Consider the following 24,972-nt stretch of genomic DNA (forward strand, 5'->3'; position numbering starts at 1 on the left):
TCAAGGAGAAATATGCAGGCTTCCATGCTAGCAGAGAGCAAGCATGTGTTAGAGTTTAATAATTCCCAAGGTTCCAGCACCTTCGGTAGGTGAATCCTTAAGGCCAAAACTGTCTCTAGAAAGTTTTGAAATTATGACAGCATTCCGTGTGACAATGAAAAAGATACTTGGAAGGTTTTATTTTTAGTGTGAATAAAATGAAGGTGAGGAAATAATTATATGTGTTAGCAATGGTTCCAGAGCAATCAGTCATGGGAAACTCACTCTGACTTCTTGCCTGTCTCCAAAACTACAGGTAACTGGAAGAAAACAAAAACAAAAACAAAACAAAACAAAACAAAACAACCCCCCCCCCCCCAAAAAAAAAAATTAAACTAAAAGAAGAAAAGAAAAAGAGAGAGACAGTTTTAGCCACAGTAACAAGGTAAGGGATGGCATTGCATGGCCTTTGCCTAAGACTCCGGCTCTTGTTTTTTGTACCGAGATCACTGCCCCCATCACTCCTTACCCCTACCTGCCCTTGTCCTCTGAGGAAACTGCTAGGTCTCTGACTATGATGTCTATCAGATCCGTGGGAGAGCTTGTGCTCACAGAATCTGGGACCCACCTCAGACTTAGTAGGTCTGGTGTGGGGTCCGAAAATTTGCATTTCTAATATGTTGCTGATGTTTCTGGTGCAGGGCCCACATTTTGAGAACCATGGATCTAGCCTTACTGGAATTCCTTCAGTAACTAGAAAGTTCCATACGCTCTGTTATTTCCACACCTGCACCTATGTATCCATAAGAGAAGAAAAGCTCTCTAATACTCTTACCCCATCTCACCCTCCATCCCTATCATTTTCATGGCCAACTTCTATTTAACTTTAAAGTCTCTTTTGATGTATCACTTCTTTTCGGAAGACTTTTCTATTCATGCACCTTATGATCATTTCTCTGAATTTTTTCTCTGACAGGTTGCTTGCCTCCATTCATTTACTTCCTTTCCTGGTGATGCCTCCTTTTCTTTCGTATGTGGGCTGTTTCTTTGTCTCCCCATGATCTCTCCTCTCTAGGTGTCTGGTTATGTAGTTCTCCCTCTCTTTTCCGTGGAGAGGTGCAGAGCTCCTCTGAATCCATGTGTTCGCACTGCTCGGGGACCGGTATTCCTGGGTTCGCAGCTGTTGGCTGGGTGGTGGTATTGTAGATTCCTGGGACTTTTAGGCTTCCCATAACATCCACTCTCCCCTTCCTGGAAGCATTTTTAGATGATAGCTTGGGTTTTTTTCTTTGTGTTCTCAGAAACACCACACATAATCCTTTATTATAATCTTGTTTAATTTTCTGAACTTCTCATTAGCTTTTGTGAAAGCAGGACATACGTTTATTCCTCTTATCTTTGAATCCCTAGTGCTTGCCTCTATATCTGGCCCATCCATTAATATTTTTTTTATTGAGTTAAGGATTAAATAAATAAACACAACATTCTTCTGCTGGTTTTCACTGTTGCTGCTTCCTTTCAAGTGCCCCTCACTTTCTCTCTCATTATGTCAAATTTCAGAACAAAATTTATTAAAATTTAAAAATAAACCCTGTTCACTTCCAATGATAAGAACTCATGTAACAATATTAAAAACATTGCCAATTTCATTTCAGAATGAGAACAGGAAGTGTATATAAATACAATATATATATATATATATATATATATATATATATATATATTAACTTCAGTAAGTAATATTGCAATGTTTTACCTTTTATAGATCTGCCAAAATTGATGTTGAAGAAAAAACCCATTTAGTCTTTTCTGGTTTTGTATCCAGCAAATATAAGATAACTACTTAATTTAAAAATAACTGTAGTGCAAGGGCATTTTTTAAAGGATGCTCAGTTTTTCAAAAGCATAAAAGCATATAAAATTCAGTTTGTGTGAATCAGCTATTTTATATCCGAAGGTAAAGTTGCCATATTCTGCAACTTTGCCTATCGTTACAGCACAGTAATGTGCTCACGCATGTCACCCTCTGGTTTGTGCACACACAGCTAAATCTTCTAAAAGGCTTCTGCTATTTTGCCAAGGATTCTTGTTACTCAATTTAAATTCACTGAAATACTATTTCTGTTGAAAAAGTAAAGTGTAATGCAACTTAATTCTCATGCTTCTTAATTCTCCACACAGGTCTTGGTGGAACTGACTGGATGCTTTTTATAAAATCTGTCTATTCAGTATTGTGACTTCACAATGAGATATAGCAAAAACAGACTCCTTGCACTGGGGTAGCACCAATTTTAAAGATGTTACATTAGATAAATTAAAATTATTTTTATTTTATACTGTTCCAATAAAGATTCAAACTATGTCTATGTTTTTATGTAGGCAGGTAATATTTAGTATTTATGTATTTTGTATAACATACTTTTCTACTGGCCCTGACTGGTTTGACTCAGTGAATAGAGCGTCTGCCTGCAGACTCAAGGGTCCCAGGTTTGATTCCAGTCAAGGGCATGTACCTTGGTTGGGGTCACATCCCCAGTAGGGGGTGTGCAGGAGGCAGCTGATCGATGTTCCACTCTCATCTCATCCATGTTTCTAACTCTCTATCCCTCTCCCTTCCTTTCTGTAAAAATCAATAAAATATTTTAAAAAATACTTTTCATCTGATTTGGGCATTTTGACAACTCTTTCATTGATCTCTCAAATATTTCAGCTCTGGAAAACAACAAATTATCATGTGCATAGAAATCAATTGGAAATAGGAAGTAAAGCTGGGAACCAAGGCCCTGCCCTGCATCCTCCTGGCAGCCTGTAACTTCCCAAAGGACAATGCATCCCGGCATCATGCTTTCTCCCTTTTCTTCTAGGAAGCTATGTATCTCTGCTAGCAGCACTCTACAGCTAGCTGGAACTCCCCTACTACTCTAAGACAGGATTTCAGAACTAACCACTGAGCAACACAATACTCCTAATCCTGTCTTGAGTTTACTAGTAGTACAGGGTTGTGCAACAGATGAAAGGGGAAGGTTAGCCATCATTAAGAATCACACCAGCAGTTGTGAATAGGCTCTGTGTGATTATATTGAGATTAGGTATTTTTTCTTCACTTTGACCTTGATGCTTTTCTGACAACTAAAATATGCTGTTTAAAAAAAAAAAAACATTTCAAATTATAAGTCAATAAAGCTGATTTGTGTCATCTTGAGACAGTGCTAAATCGTCAAGTATTAATATGTTTTTCCCTAAATTTGGAGCAATTGAAATGTCTAAGAAACATTTTTGCTCTCTAGAAGAATTCAAGGTTGTAAAGTCAAACAGCTTGACAGAAAAAGTCAGGCAATTTATATGATGGCTGATAGAAAAAATCCATATGATTTAAAATCAAGTCAATTTAAAATTAGACTTTGAGAATGACATAAATAAGGAATTCTTATAAGAGTCTCTAGAGTGGTTTGGTGGTGAGTTTCTTCAAGACAGAGAACATAAATTATTTAACTCTGTGTTTTTTTCTCTTCAGCTTTATTGAGGTATAATTGACAAGTAATAACTATATATATTTATGGTGTACAACAAAGTGTTTTGATAAAAGTATTCATTGTGGAATTATCACAATCAAACTAACATCTATCACCTCATGTAGTCATGTGTGTGTGTTTGTGTGTATGGTGAGACATTTGAGACTATTCTCTTACCAACTTTCAGGTATACTATGCAGTATTAAACATAGTCACAATAGATTTCTAGAATTTATTCATCCTGCATAATTTGGCCAGCATTTGTCATACTGCTATTAATACATGCACAAAATAAACAAATAAAAACAACATACTGAAGATCTATAGGTAGAATAAGAAAATCTATATAATTTGTTTAAAATAATAAATACACATTCATTGAATATTTACTGGATAACATTAATTCATGATGTTCATTGAATGTCTTCCAATTGTCAGCCACATGCAAAGCAATGTTGGAAGTTAAAAATGAATAAGAAATGGTTCTTTATCTCAAAAAACAAAACAAACTTCCAATCAAGTGATAAGGGCTTATATCCCAAAGAAGTCATGTTTTTGTATATGTTGCTGTACTTTACTAGCTTAAATTAAACCTATATTCTGTTTTAAGGTTTGTTAGTCCCCTTTTAGATATGAGCCAAATTATAACACTGCACTTTTTACACGTGCACGTTTTACAAGTCTAAATGCCTGGGAATAGTTAATGATTTTCTTTCCAGATCATTTAGCAACATTATGATCTTTAATATTTTTCATATTAAAGACTTCAATCTGTCTTGCAGTACACGAAACTGGTCCCCATCATTTAAATCTTTATTTGAACCAGGCAAAAGTGAAGTGAAAAAAAATTTTTTTTGTCAGTGCAAAAAAAAGGAGACTTCCATTTTCTATGCAAATAATTATTCTTCATCAAGTCCCTGCACATGTAGGTAATCAGACTAACTGCATGATTTTGCCCCTTTAGAGCATTATACTGGGTCTACTACATGTGCATTAATCCAGAAATCTGCATTAAAACACCCATAGTTTTCTGAAAATCATGTATGGTGATTTATAAATAATTATAGTCTTCTGAAAAATATGTGTGTGTATTCAAACACCCATTATTTAAAGAAGAAATATAATTTGTTAAGGGAGAGTAAAGAATTGGAGGTAAGAATAAAAATTACTCATGAAGAAAATGAGAAGTAATGACCAAGCTGAATAAGAAAAGTAAAAACAATGAATGGATAGAAAGGGAGCTTCCTGGTTCTGAGCATTAGCATGAGAAGGGCCTGATGTCATGATGTCCCCATTTCAACACTTACTAGCTGTGGGAAGCTGGTAAGTTACTGAACATCTTTGTGCTTCACTTTTCTGATCCATAGAATGGTTAAATGCCTTAGTAGCCCTAAAGAATAGAACAGTGCTTGAATCATAATTAGAACTCCATAAATATTATCTGTTATGAAATCCTGGTGTTAGACGTTACGTTAAACTTCTATCACAAGCTTCTAAATAAAAAATAGGGATTTCCCTTATGACATGCTGAACAAGTATCCAACTATCTTCAGCACAAATTCTTATGAAGGTTCTTTATTACCTCATAAGGCAGGCTAATTTACATTCAAGCAATCTAACTGCTAGAAAATCCCTCTTTCCGATTGATGTTTGCATTTTAGATGGCTAAGGCTGACAACATTGAAAGTGTGCTATTGACTAGAGATTATTTGAGATTAAAGTCTTATGTTCTGGAATCCATCCTCCTTTAGGTAGAATCATAAATATGAAATCTGCCTTCTGCTTGATTAATTAACTTTTTTATTACTCCATCGGGGTCAGCTGGTTCATGCTTCACTGTTAATTATTTCAAATTTTCTGACTGCTGCTAATAATTATCTAGCTAATTTTACTTTAAGTAATTGTACAGATTGTATTCCCACCAATAAACTGGATCAAACATAGAGGGTTTTTTTTTTGTTTGTTTTTGTTTTTGTTTTTTTGTTGTTTTTTTTTTTAAAAAGATATATAAGGAGGAAAACATGTTAAATAACAACAAAAATGTCATTAAACTCTAACAAAAATGCCCCCACATTTTAGAATTATAATTAACTTGTAATTAAAATTGCATGCATCATGTTTCTACGTGACTCAAGCCAGTTAAATCTTGTTACCCAAGACAACATTGCTTATCTGTGGCAAATAAAAATATTTGATTCTTTCTTCTCAGACTGGTAGGCAACATGTCATTTTTTCATATTTTAGCCTTTGGAAAATTATGTGTTCCTTATTTATTTGATTAACTGCATATTGAAAACTAATTATGTGCAAGAAATCTTTTGAGACACACAAAAAAATAGCCTATAGTTCTTGACCTCAAAATGCTAACAATTTAGTAAAGAATAAAGCCCTTGTACAATAAAACACCAGAGAAAGTCTGTGGAAAGATTGATGCTCTCTTAGACTGATGAGAACCCTTCAGGAAAGGCGGGCAGTGTGTGAACTGGACTAACGGTTTGTGTTGTGATAGGTTTCTGACTATAGCAGTTGGAAATCATAAGAGAAGCTTAGAAGTAAAGATTAAGAATTTTTTTTTTGGCCCAGCTGGCATGGTTCAGTGGTTGAGTGTCAACCTATGAACCAGGAGGTCACGGTTCAATTCCTAGTCAGGGCACATGCCTGGGTTGCAGGCTAAATCCCCGATGGGGGTGTGCAGAAGGCAGCTGATCAATGACTTTCATTGTTGATGTTTCTATCTCTCTCTCCCTTTCCCTTCCTTTCTAAAATCAATAAAACGATTTTTTATTTTATTTTATTTATTTTTTTAAAATATATTTTATTGATTTTGTACAGAGAGGAAGGGAGAGAGATAGAGAATTAGAAACATCGATGAGAGAGAGGCATCGATCAGCTGCCTCTTGCACACCCCCTACTGGGGATATGCCTGCAACCAAGGTACATGCCCTTGACCAGAATCGAACCCGGCACCCTTCAGTCCCCAAGCCGACGCTCTATCCATTGAGCCAAACCGGTCCCGGCAATAAAACTATTTTTTAAAAAAGAATTTTATTTTGTATAAAGCACCCATACATTTCTCAGAGTATATGTTAACTAGAGAGAAGTAGGACAGTAATGATTCAATTTGGATTAAACTGAAGGGAGACTTGAATATTTATTGAGAAATTAACATTGTATTCAGTAGAAAAAATACACAAAGATTTAGAGTTTTAAGTATACAAAGTGGAGTATAAATAAATTAGTTAAATGGAGACCTAAAGAATAGATAATGAAACAAAAACTACAGGTACAATTTTGGTCCTAATTTTCAGGATCATTTCCCACCTATAAATTGTTAGAATTAATCAAATTGCTTAAATATGAAACCATAGTAAAAATTACTAAGTATTATAAATGTTTTTTAAAAAGTAATTGATTAAATTCATTTATTTATACCCACATAGTTTTTGTATAATTGTGTAAGACATGGCATAAGATTCTATTTTGAAATACCGTGATTCAGTAGCTTACAGTTAATGGTGATCATGATGATTTTTGTGTGGTTATTTATTTTATGTGATGTAAATCTAGTCTATAGTTACCATTTTTATAGGTACCACAAATCTAGTCTATAGTTACAACATTTGAAAAACATATTGTTAAATGTTGACATATGTGGCTTTTGTGCTGCAAAATGCTTTATGTAGCTTACAGGTAAAAACCTAAATATACATGTTGTTAAAATTTAAGGTATAATTAATCTTTCCAAAGAAAAGAAATACATTGCTTACTTCTCCAAGATCATTTGGATAACCATTAGGCAATGAAAGAGGTAAATTGCTAATTATTATGTGTAAAATTCCAGTTTTCTTTTAAAAAATTGGTTTTAAGCTATATATCCTACTCCCTTTTGATAGCTTCACAAGTTCTTTTCCAGTATTTAAGAGAAATGTTCAAGTTGTCTGAAGTCTAACAGGATATATTTTATTTTGGTTTTGAAAATGCATTCATACAATTATTTTATCTTATTCTAAAATATATTGTATTTGAATCCTATATATTATAATAAAAGCTTAATATGCTAAGTGTCTGGTCATCTGTTCATCCATTCAACCAATCAAAGCATAATATGCTAATGATATGCTAAGGCCAATCAACTGCTCACTATGACATGCACTGACCACCAGGGGGCGGATGCTTGTAGGTTAGCTTGCTACTGGGATCCAGATGATCAGGACTGAGCAAGATGGCCAGACAAGCCATGGATTCCTCCTACAGTCCCTCCACAGCTAGCCAACCTCCCTATCCCTCCCAGCCCCGATTGTGCACAGGTGAGGTCCTTTGGCCTGGCCTGTGCCCTCTTGCAATCCAGGCTGAGGGATCCCCCTTGCTGCCCCGAGTGCACAAATTTGTGCACCGGGCCTCTAGTATTAGATAAATCTGGTAGTATTTTAAATAAGAACAAATGTTTGATTTCCTTATCTATAAATTATTTGTATTACTTTTTAAAATATGTGGGGTATAATTTTAATATATTATTAAAGATTAAATCAAATATAATTTAAGCACTTTATAAGGATATGGATATAATTATTTGCCATGTAGATAACTTTTTAACTTTAATTCTCATCTTTTTCTGCATTGGACAAAAGTACATTTTCTCCAGAAAATAAGAAGAGAAATAACAATTATGAAGCTGTTAAAATTTCTTGTTTTTTCATCCTTTTAGTCCAAAAAGTGCTGTAATTAACACATATATATGTGTGTGTTTGATACTTTGTGGAATAATATGAATTTTATTTTCATTTTGCAAAAATTCTTATATAGACAGCTTCTACCTACCTATCTTCCATCTATCTTTTAAGAAGATACACATAGAATATTTATATATTCTTATTTTCTTACTACTGATTGTGTAGTTAATTGTTATTTGACAAATTATACCCGGGAGTCAATTATAGTACCTAATATAAAGGCTAGTACATAACAAGCACTCAATGAATGCTGTTAGTGGACATAATATTCAGCTATATTCTCAGTACAGTGAGAGATTAGCAAACATATGAAATATCAGCATTGAAATACAAAAAGTCTTTTGTGACTATAGATGAGTGAATATCTATCATCTATCTATCTAGCTATCTATCTACCTACTTACCTACCTATCATCTACCTATCTACTTACCTCCCTACCTACCTATCTACCATCAATCTTCCTGTATCTATCTCCATTTATTCTACCAAAATGAGGCTGTTTTATAGACTTAGTTAGAAAGGAAGCCAATAGCACCAAAATGACTTTTTAAATAATGCTTGCAGTCATAATTAGTAACTTTTACATTTGTTAGCTGGTTTTCATTAGCATATTCTGATTCTGGAAATACATTCAACCACTGGTCTAAAAGAGCAAGAGAGGTCACCATAGTGACACCATGATATCACTATGTTTGTAGAGCACAAGTGTTAAGAACATGATGAATTTGAAAAGAAATTATATCATATTCTGTTATTGTCTTACTAGTTATCAGCAAACTAAAAGTTTAAACAAGTAAAATAGTATGGCTAAGAGAATTAAATTGTAAACTACTTCATTTTGCTTAATTAAAAAAAATTGAATCAGGCCATTAAATGAGAGAGTACCTAAACTCTTCTCCCCAACTCACACCCCATCTCTAGGCATCCTATTAATAAAAGCCTATGTGGTCATGATGCCCTCATGCCATGAGGAGAGATCACCAGGAGGCTGTGTGCACAGCGGGTGTGCATGGGTGGGTGGAAGCTTGACACTGTGTGCACTGCCACAGCTCCTTGGCTCTGTGGGATGAGGCCAGTCCCACGGCTCCATGTGATGTGTAGGCGGGTCCTGCTGCTCTGGCCTACCTCTTTGGGGCAATCCATCAAGTAGCCCCAGATGGGTGGGAGGGGCTACCTCTTTAGGACGATCGATCATGGGCTCCCACACTGTGAGAGGGCACAGGCCAGGCTGGGTGTCCCCCCCCCCCCCCAAGTGCACAAATTTCGTCCACCGGGTCTCTAATATATATATTATATATATATATTATATATATATATTATATATATATAATATATATTATATATAGACATATATAGACATATATAGACACATATATATACATACACACATGTATATGTCTATATATAGACATATATACACACATATATGTCTATATATAGACATATATAGACATATATATACATACACACACACACACACATACACACACAGCTAAGTAAACAGAATATACATAAGATAACATAATAATAAAGTTGACATTTTAATAGTTCAGGCACTATTTGAGAAACAAAGCCATAAAAATTTAAAGATGAGTTAGGAGGGTATAAAGAGAAAAAGACTGATGTAGTAGATTGGACCTATATAATTATACTCCTAAATTTATAGTAAACCTATTCATATCCTACTATGACATTATTCATTGAAATTCTCTTCTGGAATTAGACAACAGGCTTTGAAAATGAAATTTAAAACAAACCAGATAAAAAGTGAGCCTTTAAATGACTTTGCCTTGGGCTGCAAATGGATTTGGGAGCCATTTTATGTTCTCAAACTACAGGTATAGACAAACACTTTTCAGATACTTCTCAGACACTCTGTCTCTTCCAGGGTCTAATAAAAGTCACTTTCATGACATTTACAAATCAGTAATTGGAACGTGGCTTTTGCTGTCTGCTGCTGACTTTATCAGATGGTTCTAGGGTTCTAATCTTTCACTTCCACTGATTGCTTATCATATTTGAGAAAAGCTACTTAAGTTCCTAAAAATAGATATAATCTTGTGAGAATTGATATGATAATTTGTGTAAATTGCTCAGCGTAGCCTACACCTGTTACTGGTCACGTTGCTGCCTGATTAAAATCCTCCCATGATTCCTCAGTGTCTTCATAAGACCCAATATCCTCAATATGGCCGGATTGCATTTTGGCCCCTGTATAAATAACTCTCCACCTTTAGATCCTACCACTTTGCATTCCAGGTCTCTTCACTGTAAAGATACCAAGTATTTGTTCTTCTTCAATTTTTCATGCTGTCTCAGGCCTTAGCACTCTTGCTATTTCTTTACTACTCCCCTTTCAACAATGAGCCCTCATTTCTCATCCTCCAGGAGTCTTTCATGAGCCATTTGTGCTGAACTAGGGCCTCTTCTCTATGCTCTCAAAGCACCTTTTACATATCTCTGTGGTAGTACATGTCATACAATATTGCATTTTTCATTTTCCTTTCACAAATCTAAACTATAAATTATGTGAAGGCAATAGCTCTTATTATTATTTATATCCCCAGAACTCACTCAGAGAATGGCACATATGTAAGTGTCCTCTACATTTTTTTGCCAAAAGAAGAAATATTGCACTGGTGAGTAGAGGACTTTTCAGCTAAGGAATTTCAAAGTACTTTCTTTTATATAACATCGACAAGAATGAGTTGAAATTTAGAATTAAAACCAAATCAAATTTAGATCAGACCTTATTGTTTTCTTATGAGACTGAATTGCCTTGTCTAGACGTGCCAGATGAACACAAATGACTAATTTGGCTTTGGGACTGCGTTTGTCTGAGAGTGCATTTCTAACTCAATGAAATAATTTTCAAAATGTCATACTTTTCAGAAGTCAGGTTAATTTCTTCCTATGTAAAATAAAGTAAGAAAACTGGGTGCAGGGAGGAAATAGATATAGCTGTGAGAGTACAATGATGAGACTTTTCCCTGGAGCAAACTTGCCTTGAGTTGCATCCTTGGCTTTATACCTAGCCTAAGTCTTGACATGTGGTCAGAAAAAAATAGTCAACAGATACCCAACTTATTTGGGTATTTTAACATTACTTTTTTTTATTATTATGGTTTGTGATAATTACATTCTTATCCTAATAATTTCTAGCTTGAAAAGACAACAGTCTCCAGTGGGATTATAAATAACTACCACTGATATTAAACATCCAGGTTATAAGTATTCTTTTTTATTCATTAGTTTACTCTCCCAACACTGTGTTCCTTCTTAATTGCTTGGGCTCCCACACTGTGAGAGGGCACAGGCCAGGCTAGGCGTCCCCGCCTCCCAAGTGCACAAATTTTGTCCACCGGGTCTCTAATATATATATACATAATTCTTAATTAAACAAGTCAGTGCTTTTTTCACTCTTTCGTTAGATATAGTTGGACCAAAGAATTTCTTATGGATCAATATTGCTCATCAGCATAAAAAAACAAATGAAACATTCGTTCCATCACAGAATTTGAAACCCAAGTAGCTTCACTTTGAGGAAGTGATAAACCAGAGAAAAACTGTAGCCTAATTAATGGTCTTATCATTAGTATTATTAATAATTCAAATGAAAGAATATTTCATTCTTTCAGATAATGGAGCAATTAAGAGTACAGACCACCACTTATTACCAGTTGCATGAATCTAAACAAATGGCTCAATTTCTTTAGGCTTTTGTTTTCTCACAAGTAAAATTAGGAAAATAATGCTTGTCTCTTTGAAGGGTGAAAGTTTAAATGAGATAATGCATGTAAATACTTCACATCATTTCTGGTATTTTTAGAGGCTCAATAAGTGGTAACTATTATTGCCATTATTCATAAATAATTTTATAATAAATTCTCTATTCTTGAATTCTTATCAATGATGATTAGATATTTAGACATTTTTCTAATCAAGAACATTACAAGAGCCACCCATGTACAAAGAGAGGAGTAAGATGAATATTAAAGCCCCAAAAAGAATTCACTGGTAGAGGTGGGCTTAGAATGAGTAAGACATTTCAACACTACGTTATACAATGTTGAAATACCTCAGTCCTTCATCTCCCATTTCAGTTGTCTATGTGTTGGGGCCATGGAACTAATTTGAATTTCCAATTAAACCCATGCATCTACATTTACACTTATAATATGCATTTCAATGGTGTAACTGGATAAGCCAAAGCTGCATAATATTGAAATAACTGCTAAATAATTTTCTGTGGCTTTATTCTCTCCCAGATTTTCACTAGCCTCATATTATGATGCCAACACTGATGACCATTTAGGCTAACACCACTTACCTACCAAGACTCTGTGTCATAGTGTAAGTGACGAATTCTGCATGAAGAGACTTATTGGGGTCACATTACATGGATACCAGTAAAACATTAACTAACCTGGCCATATAACCATGTGCATGAACAGAATCCTGTTTGATAAGACTATTAAAATTTTGGGACATTAGATTTTTAACTATCAGGACGTTAGATTTCCACTATGGGAATGGTACTAAATGAACATCTTACTCTATATCCTTGTGTGAAACTTACTTTCATCTCCTGTTTCAAATTCAAACTTCTGACTGTAGCCACTGTATCCTGTGGTAGTCCTCACTCGGATATGAAATATGTACTTGGTGGCTGGCTTGAGACCTGTGATGATGACACTGGGGGCCTTGGACCTTGTGGAGGAATAGGTGAGCTGCTCATGCTCCTAGGGACAGAAAAGAAGAAAATGCAAATGAAGCAACTATTCTACTTTTTCCCAGAGACATACAAAGTTAAGCTGAGGAATATGCCCAGAATAGCAAAAGTATTGATTAAAAAGAGGTATAATTATGGTTTTCCATAATTTAGTCTTTAGTTATTTATCATGAGGATACATATGATATGGTCTTGATTTAGAAATTTATTAAGAAGGATGATTAATCTTATACAAACTTCACTAGTGTTCTCAGTGATTTGGACTTCTGACCAAACTCTGAGGCATGGTGGTGTGAGAGCACGTTTACACAGAATGGCAGCTGCATCTGAGCAAAATGGGCACATCCGATCAGCCCACAGAAGCAGAGAGCTGGGAGCGAGGGTGGGAGAAGTCAAGTGCTCGCTACTCACTTCTACCCGCAGGTAGTGCCAAAATGCCGGCGCTATCCGTGGGTAGACCTGTGGGTGAAAGGAAACATAAATTAATTGCTTTTTAAAGTTCAAAATCTTTTATCCCAAATCAATTGCTTGGTCCTGAAACTCAGTGATTCCCCAGTGACCAAGTTGAGTCAACTGAACACATGAAACCATAAACATGTGCTGTCCCAGACACCACAGTTTATTTTTAAAGATGTACAAGTCACATAGTGACTGTAAGGTAGATTTAAAAATAGTGTGCTCCTGAGGGAGCATCGAAGACGTAGGAAGGTATGAAAGGCTTACCACACTTTTGGAATCTTAGGCAGGCCTGGAGGCTTGGTTCCCAGTCACCTGCAGTTAACTGCCAAACTATGTCTCCTCACTAACAGCAGATGGAGTTGCTGCTGCTGACAGAGTGATCTAGCCTGTCAGGTTTTTTTTTTTGTTTTTGTTTTTTTTTAAATGATTTCCACCTAAGAGCAGGGTATTTAATTTGACCTGTGCATATAAGTGACTAAATAATATGCTGCTGGTGAGAAAAATTAAACTTTATACTGTTTTTGTATAGTGTTATCCTATATAATGAAAACCTAATATGTTAAGTGTCCAGTCATCCATTCAACCAATCAAAGCATAATATGCTAATGATATGTTAAGACTGCTCAACTGTTTGCTATGACATGCACTGACCACCAATGGGCAGATGCTCTGAACGGTAGGTTAGCTTGCTGCTGGGATCCAGCTGATTGGGACTGAGCAAGACTGGCTGGACATGCCCTGGAGCCCTCCTGCAGTCCCTCCCCAGCAGGCCAAACTCCCGTGTCCTTCCCCGGCTCCGATTGTGCACCAGTGGGGTCCCTTAGCCTGGCCTGCACCCTCTCGCAATCATAGACCCTTCTGGGGATGGTGGAGAGCTGGTTTAGCCCAATCCCGCAGGCCAAGCTGAGGAACCCCACTGGTATATAAATTCAATCACTAGGCCTCAAGTTGTTCAATAACTTTATAATTATATTTTATAACGTATCTAAAAAAATGTATTTGTATGAACAACTCTTTGCAGTTCATAGGTCAAATTAGGCCACGGGTCCTTAAGTTAATTAGGCACTATTTTTATGATTAATATGAAGATAGAAGTTATCTCAGGGATGGAAGTGACTTTCAAGGTCATTAACTGAAGCACTCCTTCAATGCTTAAATTCTATCTATAATACGCCCATCAAGATTTAGCCTTTTCCTGAAAACCTCTTGTTCAGGAGATATTCCCAACTAACAAATGAAGTTATAAAAACCTACACACATGTAGAATGTATCACGCTGCATTTATTTGCTTGTGATGCTTTAAGATTTAGAACTATGAAAATTCTTTCCCTTAAGCTACTTTTGAGGAAAAAAAATCCTTATCTTAAAGATCATTTAAAAATTTTATGGCTTTATTTGTCGGAATCTTATATGCTACATGGCTATTTGGTGTCTGGCTGAGGAAATGAATTTGCCCTACTCCCCCAATAATAGAACTGTTTATTAAACATGAAGAACAAAGAAAATATGAGTTAATAACAGCAAATTTCAAATAAAAAGGCAAAACAGACAAATGTCAACTTATATTTATCTCTAGGTAGTTTTGAGATTAGAAAGTAAATAAATACCCACCTAGCATAAAATCCAAGGAAATAAAATCTATGAAAACACTGATGGCAGCAATCATCTGCTAAGGGCTTACAGAAGGATTTTCTAAGATCAAGGCTTTATAACTTGGAGTATAAAACTCATATTGTTGAAAAAAATGTGTACTAGTAAAAGAGATAATATAATTTCTGGTGAAATTTGCAAAACATTTTCTATTTTTTCAGCCTCACATACAAGAAGACAAGACTCCATCTTTCACAAAAGTTTTTGCAACATAGGAGTTATGGTGAATTTTGAAGTGATGACTGAGAGAAGAATTTTAAAGCACAAAAAATAGAATTTAGTCTTATCCTCATGAAGAGAAGATACAAACTCAAAAATTTGCTCTAGGAATGGCCGATAATGATCTGTTATGTCTTTAATATGTAGTGCTGTTTTGCTGTTTTTAAGATGTAGAATATTTTATTTATTTTTATTTTTAAATATATTTTATTGATTTTTCATAGAGAGGAAGAGAGAGGGATAGAGAGTTAGAAACATTGATGAGAGAGAATCATCGATCAGCTGCCTCTTGCACACCCCCTACTGGGGATGTGCCCGCAACCAAGGTACATGCCCTTGCCCGGAATCGAACCTGGGACCTTTCAGTCCGCAGGCCACGCTCTATCCACTGAGCCAAACCGGTCCCGGCTGTTATGTCTTTGTTGCTTCACCGAAGCATAGGGGAATAGTAATTTCTTACTTAGTAAAGTTTCAGGGAGGAAAGGGCACGTTTTGCAAACAGTTTTTTGCATTCCTGCTGTTAGATACAAAAGTGCATTTGTAGCTAGATCCCTGGAATAAAAATCCTCAGGTAGGAAGTGTGCCTATGTGGTTCCTCGGCCTGAATCACAGGCGAGTGGTGGCTGCTGCCTGGTCTTACATCTTGCTACCTCTGAGCAGGCTGAGGAGGGGCTCAGAAGGCAGCAGGCACAAAGTTCATCCTCCCAGTGTATGCAGCCCTGTCTCCTCCTGGTGTTTCCAAGCTCTTGGGAAACCAAATTAGCACTTACCCGTGACAAGCATAGGCACCATTGTCCCAGAATTGTGGCTAATTGACTTGTTGCTGACACATCAACTCCAGTTCAATGTAACTGCTACCAGGCAGAGACTATGCTTTGCCACAGAGCCACCCAGATTCTTTATTCATCCTGGCAGGCTGAATTCCGAACATGCTTGAACAGGGTGTGTGTGAGTCCTTCTGGAGTTTGCCATAATGGAATGGCACATACATCTTCAACTTTGCTAGAAATACATTTTACTGGTCATAAAACTCTCATATGTTTTTCATGTTTGTTAAATTCATAGTAACAATCCTCTGCTCGGCCTTAATATTATTTCTTTTTGTATTTTTTTTTTCTTTGTCAAGCTTTCTAGAAGTTTGAATCAACTTCTGGCTTTGTTTAGCTTTCTATTTCTCTATTTCCTACTATGTTTAATATCTGTCCTTACCATAAATTGTTTTCTTCCTTCTATTTCCCTTCTGTTGATTAGTTGTTTTCTAACTTCTCGTGTTTCATGCTTAGCTCATTAGTTTTCAGTACAGTAGACCCTTGAACAACGAGTTTGAACAGGGCAGGTCCTCTTATACGTGGATGTTTTCAATAAATATGCAGTCGGCCCTCATATCCTGATTTTTGCAACTGTGGATTAAACCAAACATGGATTGGAAATAGTACTTTTGATCAGTGGTTTGGAATCCTTGGAGTTAGGGGGCCTACAGAATACATTCTCCTACAGCATTTTAAAAAAGGGGCTTTGAGCAATTGCAGATTTTGGTATGTATGAGAACATGGAACCAGTCCCCCGTGGATACCAAGGAATGACTGTAATTAAGTTTTCAGAGAGTCAAATAGGCAAATTTTCTCCTGTCCAAGGGTCAGCATCTCAAATCCCCAAGGGTCAAATGCATGCATTTTCTTTTCTTTTTTCTTTTTTTTAAATATATTTTATTGATTTTTCACAGAGATGAAGAGAGAGGGATAGAAAGTTAGAAACATCGATGAGAGAGAATCATCGATCAGCTGCCTCTTGCACACCCCCCACCGGGGATGTGCCTGCAACCAAGGTATATGCCCTTGCCCGGAATTGAACCCGGGACCTTTCAGTCCGCAGGCCGACGCTCTATCCACTGAGCCAAACTGGTCCCGGCTTTTTAAAATATATTTTATTGATTTTTTACAGAGAGGAAGGCAGAGAGAGAGCTAGAAACGTCAATGAGAGAGAAACATTGACCAGCTGCCTCTTGCACACCCCCTACTGGAGATGTGCCCGCAACCAACGTACATGCCCCTGACCGGAATCGAACCTGGGACCTTTCAGTCCGCAGACCGATGCTCTACCACTGAGCCAAACCGGTTTCGGCCAAATGCATGCATTTTCAAATACATAAGTCTACAAAAACAAAATACTGCACTATTTATACTCCATTAAGTTTTTATATAGTATTAATGTTACTAATACTGTCTTAATATATTATTAATAATTTCTAAGAATTTATTAATTTCCAAAATCTATGATTTTTAATTTTTGTGTGGCAGATCCAGGATTATTATTCACACAGGTTTATGGGTCAGGGCAGGTTGTCAAATGGCATAAAGTGAAGCTCCAAAGGCATAACCTCATGGGTTGCAAAACCCACCAACCTGTGGACAGAACAGTGGATGCTCATTGCTGAGAGCATTGCTGAGAGCACTGCTGGTTTTCTGCATTAATGGGTGTTGAAAGTGAAGTAGCTTGTATTACCTCTCCTTTGATGATAACACAGATAATAACACTAATTATGAATAAAAAATTTAGTAACAATGCACTTCAGTATACTGTTACCTACATTATTTCCTAAAATAAATGCATGTACTAGTACAATTCCTATATATGTATCCATGTATATTAAAAAATAGCTCAGAAGCAAACTGTATGGACATAGGGCATTGTTAAGTAGGAGACACAGGTATTGTTGTCTAGAGATGTTCACCTTTTCTTATGGTTCTCTTCCTGGGGGCAGACCCTGCATTTAATGTCTTTGCTCCTTCCCAGCTGATAGAAATCAAGGCTTTTCTGACAGTCTAATCTTACTGTCTCATCGAACCTTTCTTTTACCTAGAATTCTGAATCTAGCTTTATCTCTCTAAGTGTCTACTCTTCACAGTAACTAAGAGATTCTCTTACTAGAGTCTGGGCCCTGTTAGCATTCAATCTGAAACTGTAACAACGAAGAGAAAGGCTCAGATTCCCAGTTTTTATGGCTGTTCCTTGCTACAATGAGAGGAAACATGGCACATATAAAGAGAAGGCAGCATGTAGAGAATTCTGGATTGGAGTTCTCTCTTTTTTTGGTCTTGATCTTGGTCCTAGTTCTGTTATGTATAATACTTTGCTAAATCACCTTAAAGACTTTGATTTACTGGTATAGAAAATTCATTTATTTCATACACATTCATTGAATGTTCACTATGTGTAAGATTCTAGGGTGCCTAGTAGATATACCTTACATAATCACCAAAGTTCTACCTAAGCAATTAAATTCTATATTTTTATGTGAGAAACACAAGTCTCCTCTCCTTTGTTATGACTCATTCTCATCATCCCTATCTTTCTCTCTTGAGTTCACCATTCTCGATTATGGAAGTAGATTCAACAGGTACACATTCAACAGTTATCTTTTAACTCCTTTTCTTTCTCTTAAAGTCTTTGGATCCAGTGGAATTTCTATAATGTATTACCTCTTTGTTTTATACTTTTAATTATAAATTAATGGAATTATATATGTAATTAAAATTATGTTGTAGCCTATTTTTCTTTTTCTTTGTTTTAAAATATATTTTTATTTATTTCAGAGAGAAAGGGAGAGGATTTCTCCTCTGGGGGATAGAGCCCACAATACAAGCATTTATCCTGACCAGGAATCAAACCATGAACTCCTGATTCATAGGTCAATGCTCAACCACTAAGCCATACCAGCTGGGCTGTAGCATTTTTTCATATATATATATATATATATATATATATATATATATATATATATATATGAAAAATACATATATGTGAAAAATACATATATATATATATATATATATATATATATATATATATATATAGACATATGAACAATCATAACAAGTATGATTTATGCTAGGGGTGTCGAACTCAATCAGAGAAGGGGCCAAAATCTAAAATCCAGCCTAAATCGCGGGCCGAATGGTTTACTGAACAGTCATAAACTGACAATGTCATAAGCTGACAGCGGAGTGCAGTGATGACAGCGCGGTGCGGGCCACATTGCAAGGCCTGGAGGGCTGGATTTGGCCCGCGGGCCTTGTGTTTGACACATGTGATTTATGCAATGGTTTACAACTTATTATCAATAGTTATTTTCTCACCCATTCTTTATGTAATCTTCTATAATAAAGAGCTAATACACAAATGGTCGTCATGCCCTCGTGCCCTCCCACCCTAGTGCTGGGCCAGGGGACCTGAGGCCACACCCCCCACCTGGTGGGGCTTGATGGGGGACCTGAGGCTGCACCCCCTGCACTTTGGGGCTTGATGAGGGTGGGGCTGGCCAGGTCTGGGTCTTGCGCAATTTTGAGGCGTGTGTGGTGGGCAGGAACTTGACTCTGGATTCCACAGTGTGCCCCAGACTCTGACAGGAGAGAGGTTTTCATATACATTTTACTAATTTTCTTTCATCTCTGACACTTCTATTATAGAGAAAGGGCAAATAGTGGTATCAAAATATGTCCTCTAATTAATTTCCTTTTAATGTGCACGAATTTTGTGCATTGGGCCACTAGCATAATAATAATCTTGTGAAGCAAAAAGAACTGGTAATATTTTTATTCTCACCTAGCAGGTGATGAAACTTGTCCAGAAAGAGTAAGTAATTTACCAAAGTAAGTCATAAAACTAATCAGTGGCTTCCATTTAAGTTGTGCTTTTTCAATATACCCAGTTTAGGAAGGTATGTCCAGGGTAAGTTTGCTTGTACATTAGACTTTAAGTCAAGGTCATTTATTTAATACTTTGTGTTCTTGGCCATCTAATCACTACAAATAACTATACATTTAAGATATCCTTTGAACCATAGAGTAATAATTTGATGGCATTAAAATACTTTTATATACATAGTTCCTCAATAGTAGAAACAATTTCCAACACAAATTTTAACTTGTTATTTCAAACATAACATTATTTTCTAGTATGGTTAACACTTCCAATAATTATGCTTTTATTTTTACTCTTTTGATATATTTTATATAGACAGATTCTAGAAAATCAGGTGGGCTTATAACTCACCCAATCTTTCATGGAATATAAAATATTCTTGTTCAGAGTTGGGAATAGCATTTGTTTGATGAGGTCCAGGAGTTTCTTATTATAGAACTTTAGATTTATAAAGGTAACCTGCATGTTCTTATTCACTGAGGACAATTAAAGGATTGTTGGATTTTTCTTTTCAAATATATTTTTATTGATTTCAGAGAGGAAGGGAGAGGAAGAGAGAGAAATATAAATGATGAGAAAGAACCATTGATCGGGTGCCTCTTGCCTGTCCCCTGTGAGGGACCCTGCAACACAGCTGTGTCCAATCAGAAATTGAACCAAGACCTCCAGGTTCATAGGTTGACACTCAACCACTGAGCCATGCTGGCTGGGCTGGATTTTTCTTTATCCTTTTCAGTCATCCCAGGTTCAAATAAACAGGAGTGTATGAAAGTGCCATTAAAAATTAGCACTTTTAGAATCCAAGATGGCTGCTCGGGTAGGCAACTAGCCGCAGCCGCACACAACAATTTTAATAAAATACAACTAAAATATAAAATGGACATTACCCAGAACTACAGGAAAGTCGACTGACTGGAAATCCTACAACAAGAAGCAAGGAGAAAACCAGAAGGAAGCACGGAGGAGCTGTAAAAGCCTAAGGTACGGAGACACGCGGTGCACGCGGAGAGGACGGAGCCGGAGAGGAGGGAGGCCGAGTGCCTGGCGGGCGTTCCCTAGCGGAAAGGAGATAAAACTCCGACTGTGCTGGGCCCCTGACTGCTCTGAACCCCAGTTCTGGGCCAGACCCCGGGGACTCAGGCTCAGCCATAGGGAGCTGGGCTGTAAGTCGGCACCCCGGGTAGCGGAGAAAGGAGGTCCCGGAGGCGCGCACACAGCGAGCAGAGAAGGGACGGCCGGCTGTGCCGCGGGATTGCCCTGACGGGAAGGAGACTGGGGCTCCAGACTGCTGTGAACGCCACCTCCAACTCCACTTCCAACTGAACTGAACCCCAATACCGGGCTCATTGTGGGAGAGCATAGACTGTTTGGCAGCAGGCGAAAATCGAGGGCACCTTTCTCTCAGAGGCGCCGGCAGCGAGCACTGAAGGACCCGCATAGGGCGGGGCTGACGGAAGCCAAAGCTGCAGGCTCCACCCTGAAACCCCGTCCCATCTGTAACTGCGAAATGCGACAACAAAATAGATCACAAACGAAAGAAATGGAGGACAAAAAGCGTCTGGATATAGAGTTCAAATCTACGCTTATAAGGTTTTTCAAGAATTTCCTAGAAAAGATAAATAAGGCCTATGAGGATATGAAAAGAGACCATCAAGAAATGATAAGGGATCAACAAGAAATAAAGAATACATTGTCTGAAATAAAAAATATTCTACAGAGTCCTAAAAACAGAAGGGAAGATCGCAAGAATCAAGTCAAAAATTTGGAACATAAAGAGCCAGAAGACACTCCTTCGCAGAAGCTAGAAGGCAAGAGAATCCAGAAAATTGAAGATAATGTAAGAAACCTCTGGGACAACTTCAAGCGAACCAACATCAGAATTATGGGGGTTCCAGAAGATGAGAGAGAGCAAGATATCGAAAACATACTGAAAGAAATAGTGACAGAAAACTTCCCCCACCTGGTGAAAGAATTTGACTTACAAGTCCAGGAAGTGCACAGAACTCCAAACAAAAGGAATCCAAAGAGGACCACACCGAGACACATCATTATTAAAATTCCAAGAGCAAAAGATAAAGAGAGAATATTAAAAGAAGCAAGAGCAAAGAAGGTAGTAACTTATAAAGGAGCACCTATACGATTGTCAGCTGACTTCTCAACAGAAACCATGCAGGCCAGAAGGGAATGGCAAGAAATATACAAGGTGATGAATAGCAAGAACCTACAGCCAAAAATAAGCTACCCAGCGAAGCTACCACTCAGAATCGAAGGCCAGATAAAGAGCTTCACTAATAAAAAAAAGCTAAAGGAGTTCATCACCACCAAACCAGAATTATATGAATTGCTGAAGGGGGTTCTTTCAGAAGAGAAAGTAAACAAAGATAAAAATTATGAACAACAAATACGTAATTATCAACAAGTGAATCTAAAAACCAAGGAAATTAAAAAAATCTGATGAACAATATTAACTGTTGAATATAATAGAATCAGAGGTATGGAAGGGGAGTGAACTGACGATTCTTGGGGAAAAGGGGAGAGGGGGGCGTGGGAAGAGACTGAACATAAACTGTGCACCTATGGATGAGGACAATGGGGAGAGGGGAAAGGGCAGAGGGTGGGGTGGGAACCTGGTGGAGGAGAGCAATGGTGGGGAGGGGGGAAGGAACATTTGTAATAATATGAAAAATAAAAACTTATTAAAAAAAAAAAAAAAAATTAGCACTTTACTACCATAACCTTTTTTTTCTTTTTAAACAATGTCCTAATGAAGTTCTTGTTTTACTGGCTAGGAGACTGAAACTACATATTTCTGAGAAGACAATATAATGTTAAAGACAGACATATATGACACTTGTTGGATGTATAGATAGTGTTTAATAAATATCTATTGATTGATATCCACAAAGGAATACTTGGGTTATTTAACATTCTGAGGCCCAGTGCATGAAATTTGTGCATGAAGGTGTGTGTGTGTCCCTCAGCCCAGCCTGCACCCTTTCCAATTTGGGAGCCCTCAAGGGATGTCTTAGGCCCAGTGGAATTGGGCCTAAGCGGGAAGTCGGCCATCCCTCTCACAATCCAGGACTGCTGGCTCCCAACCGCTTGTCTATTTGCCTGCCTGATTGCCCCTAACTGCTTCTGCCTGCCAGCCTGATCACCCCCTAACCACTCCCCTGCCAGCCTGATTGACGCCTAACTGCTCCCCTGCTGGCCTGATTATCCCTAACTGCCCTCCCCTGCCATCCTAGTCACCCATAACTGCCCTCCCCTACAGGACTGGTTGTCCCCAACTGCCCTCCCCTGCTGGCCTGATCCCTCCAAACTGCCCTCCCCTGCTGGCCATCTTGTGGTGGCCATCTTGTGTTCATATGCGGTGGCCATTTTTTGTGTTGGAGTGATGGTAAATTTGTATATTACCTCTTTATTATATAGGATGGAGGATATTTGGTGCAACTCTGGTCACATGTCATCAGGATCTGGACTACTAAACCTGCTGCTCCAATGTAGGAATACAAATTGGGAAGGTTTGCAACTCACACTGATTCGTCTGCATCCAGTTCTAAGTTAACAACACTATCAGGGGAAGATGGAACTGTCCCCAACAAAGCTGATTGTCCAGAGATAAAAGCAAGCTAGAATAATTATAGATTTCTGCTCCAATGAAATGGAATCACAATAAAGAGATACAGGGGGGAAAAAAACTTATTGAGGTTTAATAACCTCATCTTTCTTGGTTGTTGCTTTCTTAAACATGGGATGGTCTGCTTTGCCTTGGATTCTACATTCTAACATCCTTAAATAATCATTGAAGTTGGGTTCTGTCATTGGTTACCAAGAGAGTTGCTTTATTTTCTCACATTTATCTATTGAATACACAGATAGAGATTTTAATTTTGGGGCAGAAGGGGTTAAGAAGTTAAATGGTAGGTTGTTCTAACCTTTTAGGTGAAGTGTTCTGAAATGTTTTTCTTAGGTAAAAAAATAGCTACTTTATAATAAAAAAGACAAATTACGCATAATTAAGAAAAATGTAGAAGTAGACATTCTTGGTACACAACTACTTTCTGACTGCACTTTTGGAGAAGTGCCACTTAGTATACCATGGCTATAATTTACTACAATCAACTCTTGATTATCCCAGGTATTCAAAAATAGGAGATAACCCGAGATCACTTTGAAATGCATTCAAGTGATTTTTTCTTACAGTCCTTCTAATGTGTACCTTGTTTCACCGAAAATGAAAATTAAGTGCATTCCTTGAATAGTAAATGTTGAGCAAGAGTAGGAGATGGCATCAAGGTACACCAGATGGTAGAAAAATATTGATCTAGAATTAAGCATTCACAATTGATTTTCAGAAAGCAGATAACATATGTAGATCATTAACTGCTTGAAATAGTGGATAAATTTACTATTAGGGAAAATGGCAAATTATTACAGTGGGACCCTTAGGAAACATTGATGATAGGAGAAGATCAATGGAATTCTAATTTTCATTTATGAAAAATGAGAAGGTTATAACATCTAAAAAGAGCAGGCTTGTTGTAATAAAAAAGCAAAACAATGTGTAAACACTTTACAGGCTATAGCAGATGTATAAGAGCATATTTCTTTCTTTAAGGAGCCATTATCAATAGGATGAATTTAATACAGGGCGATGATAGGCTTGTGCCTTAAATTAGTCCTGCAGATGCTATAAGAAGTCTTTTAAAAAATGTTGGATGTCGCCGAAACCGGTTTGACTCGATGGATATAGAGCGTCAGCCTGCGGACTAAAGGGTCACGGGTTCGATTCCGGTCAAGGGCATGTGCCTTGGTTGAGGGCACATCCCCGGTGGGGGGTGTGCAAGAGGCAGCTGATCTATGATTCTCTTTCATCGAGGTTTCTAACTTTCTGTCCCTCTCTCTACCTCTCTGTAAAAAATAAATAATATATATATATATATATATATATATATATATATATATATATATATATATATATATGTT

General features: G+C 37.1%; 1 protein-coding gene across 1 annotated transcript in view; it reads right to left on the reverse strand.

Annotated features, from left to right (window-relative positions):
• EPHA6 (EPH receptor A6) overlaps window positions 1–24,972 on the reverse strand; it is an 848,112-nt gene that overhangs the window by 305,458 nt on the left and 517,682 nt on the right. Inside the window, exon 7 of the mRNA XM_084875438.1 lies at window positions 12,802–12,964. Within this exon, the coding sequence (XP_084731564.1) occupies window positions 12,802–12,964 (163 nt within the window). The remainder of the gene's footprint in view (window positions 1–12,801; window positions 12,965–24,972) is intronic.

The sequence above is a fragment of the Pipistrellus hanaki genome (assembly GCF_964339955.1).
Source record: "Pipistrellus hanaki genome assembly, chromosome: 2".
Taxonomy (NCBI): domain Eukaryota; kingdom Metazoa; phylum Chordata; class Mammalia; order Chiroptera; family Vespertilionidae; genus Pipistrellus; species Pipistrellus hanaki.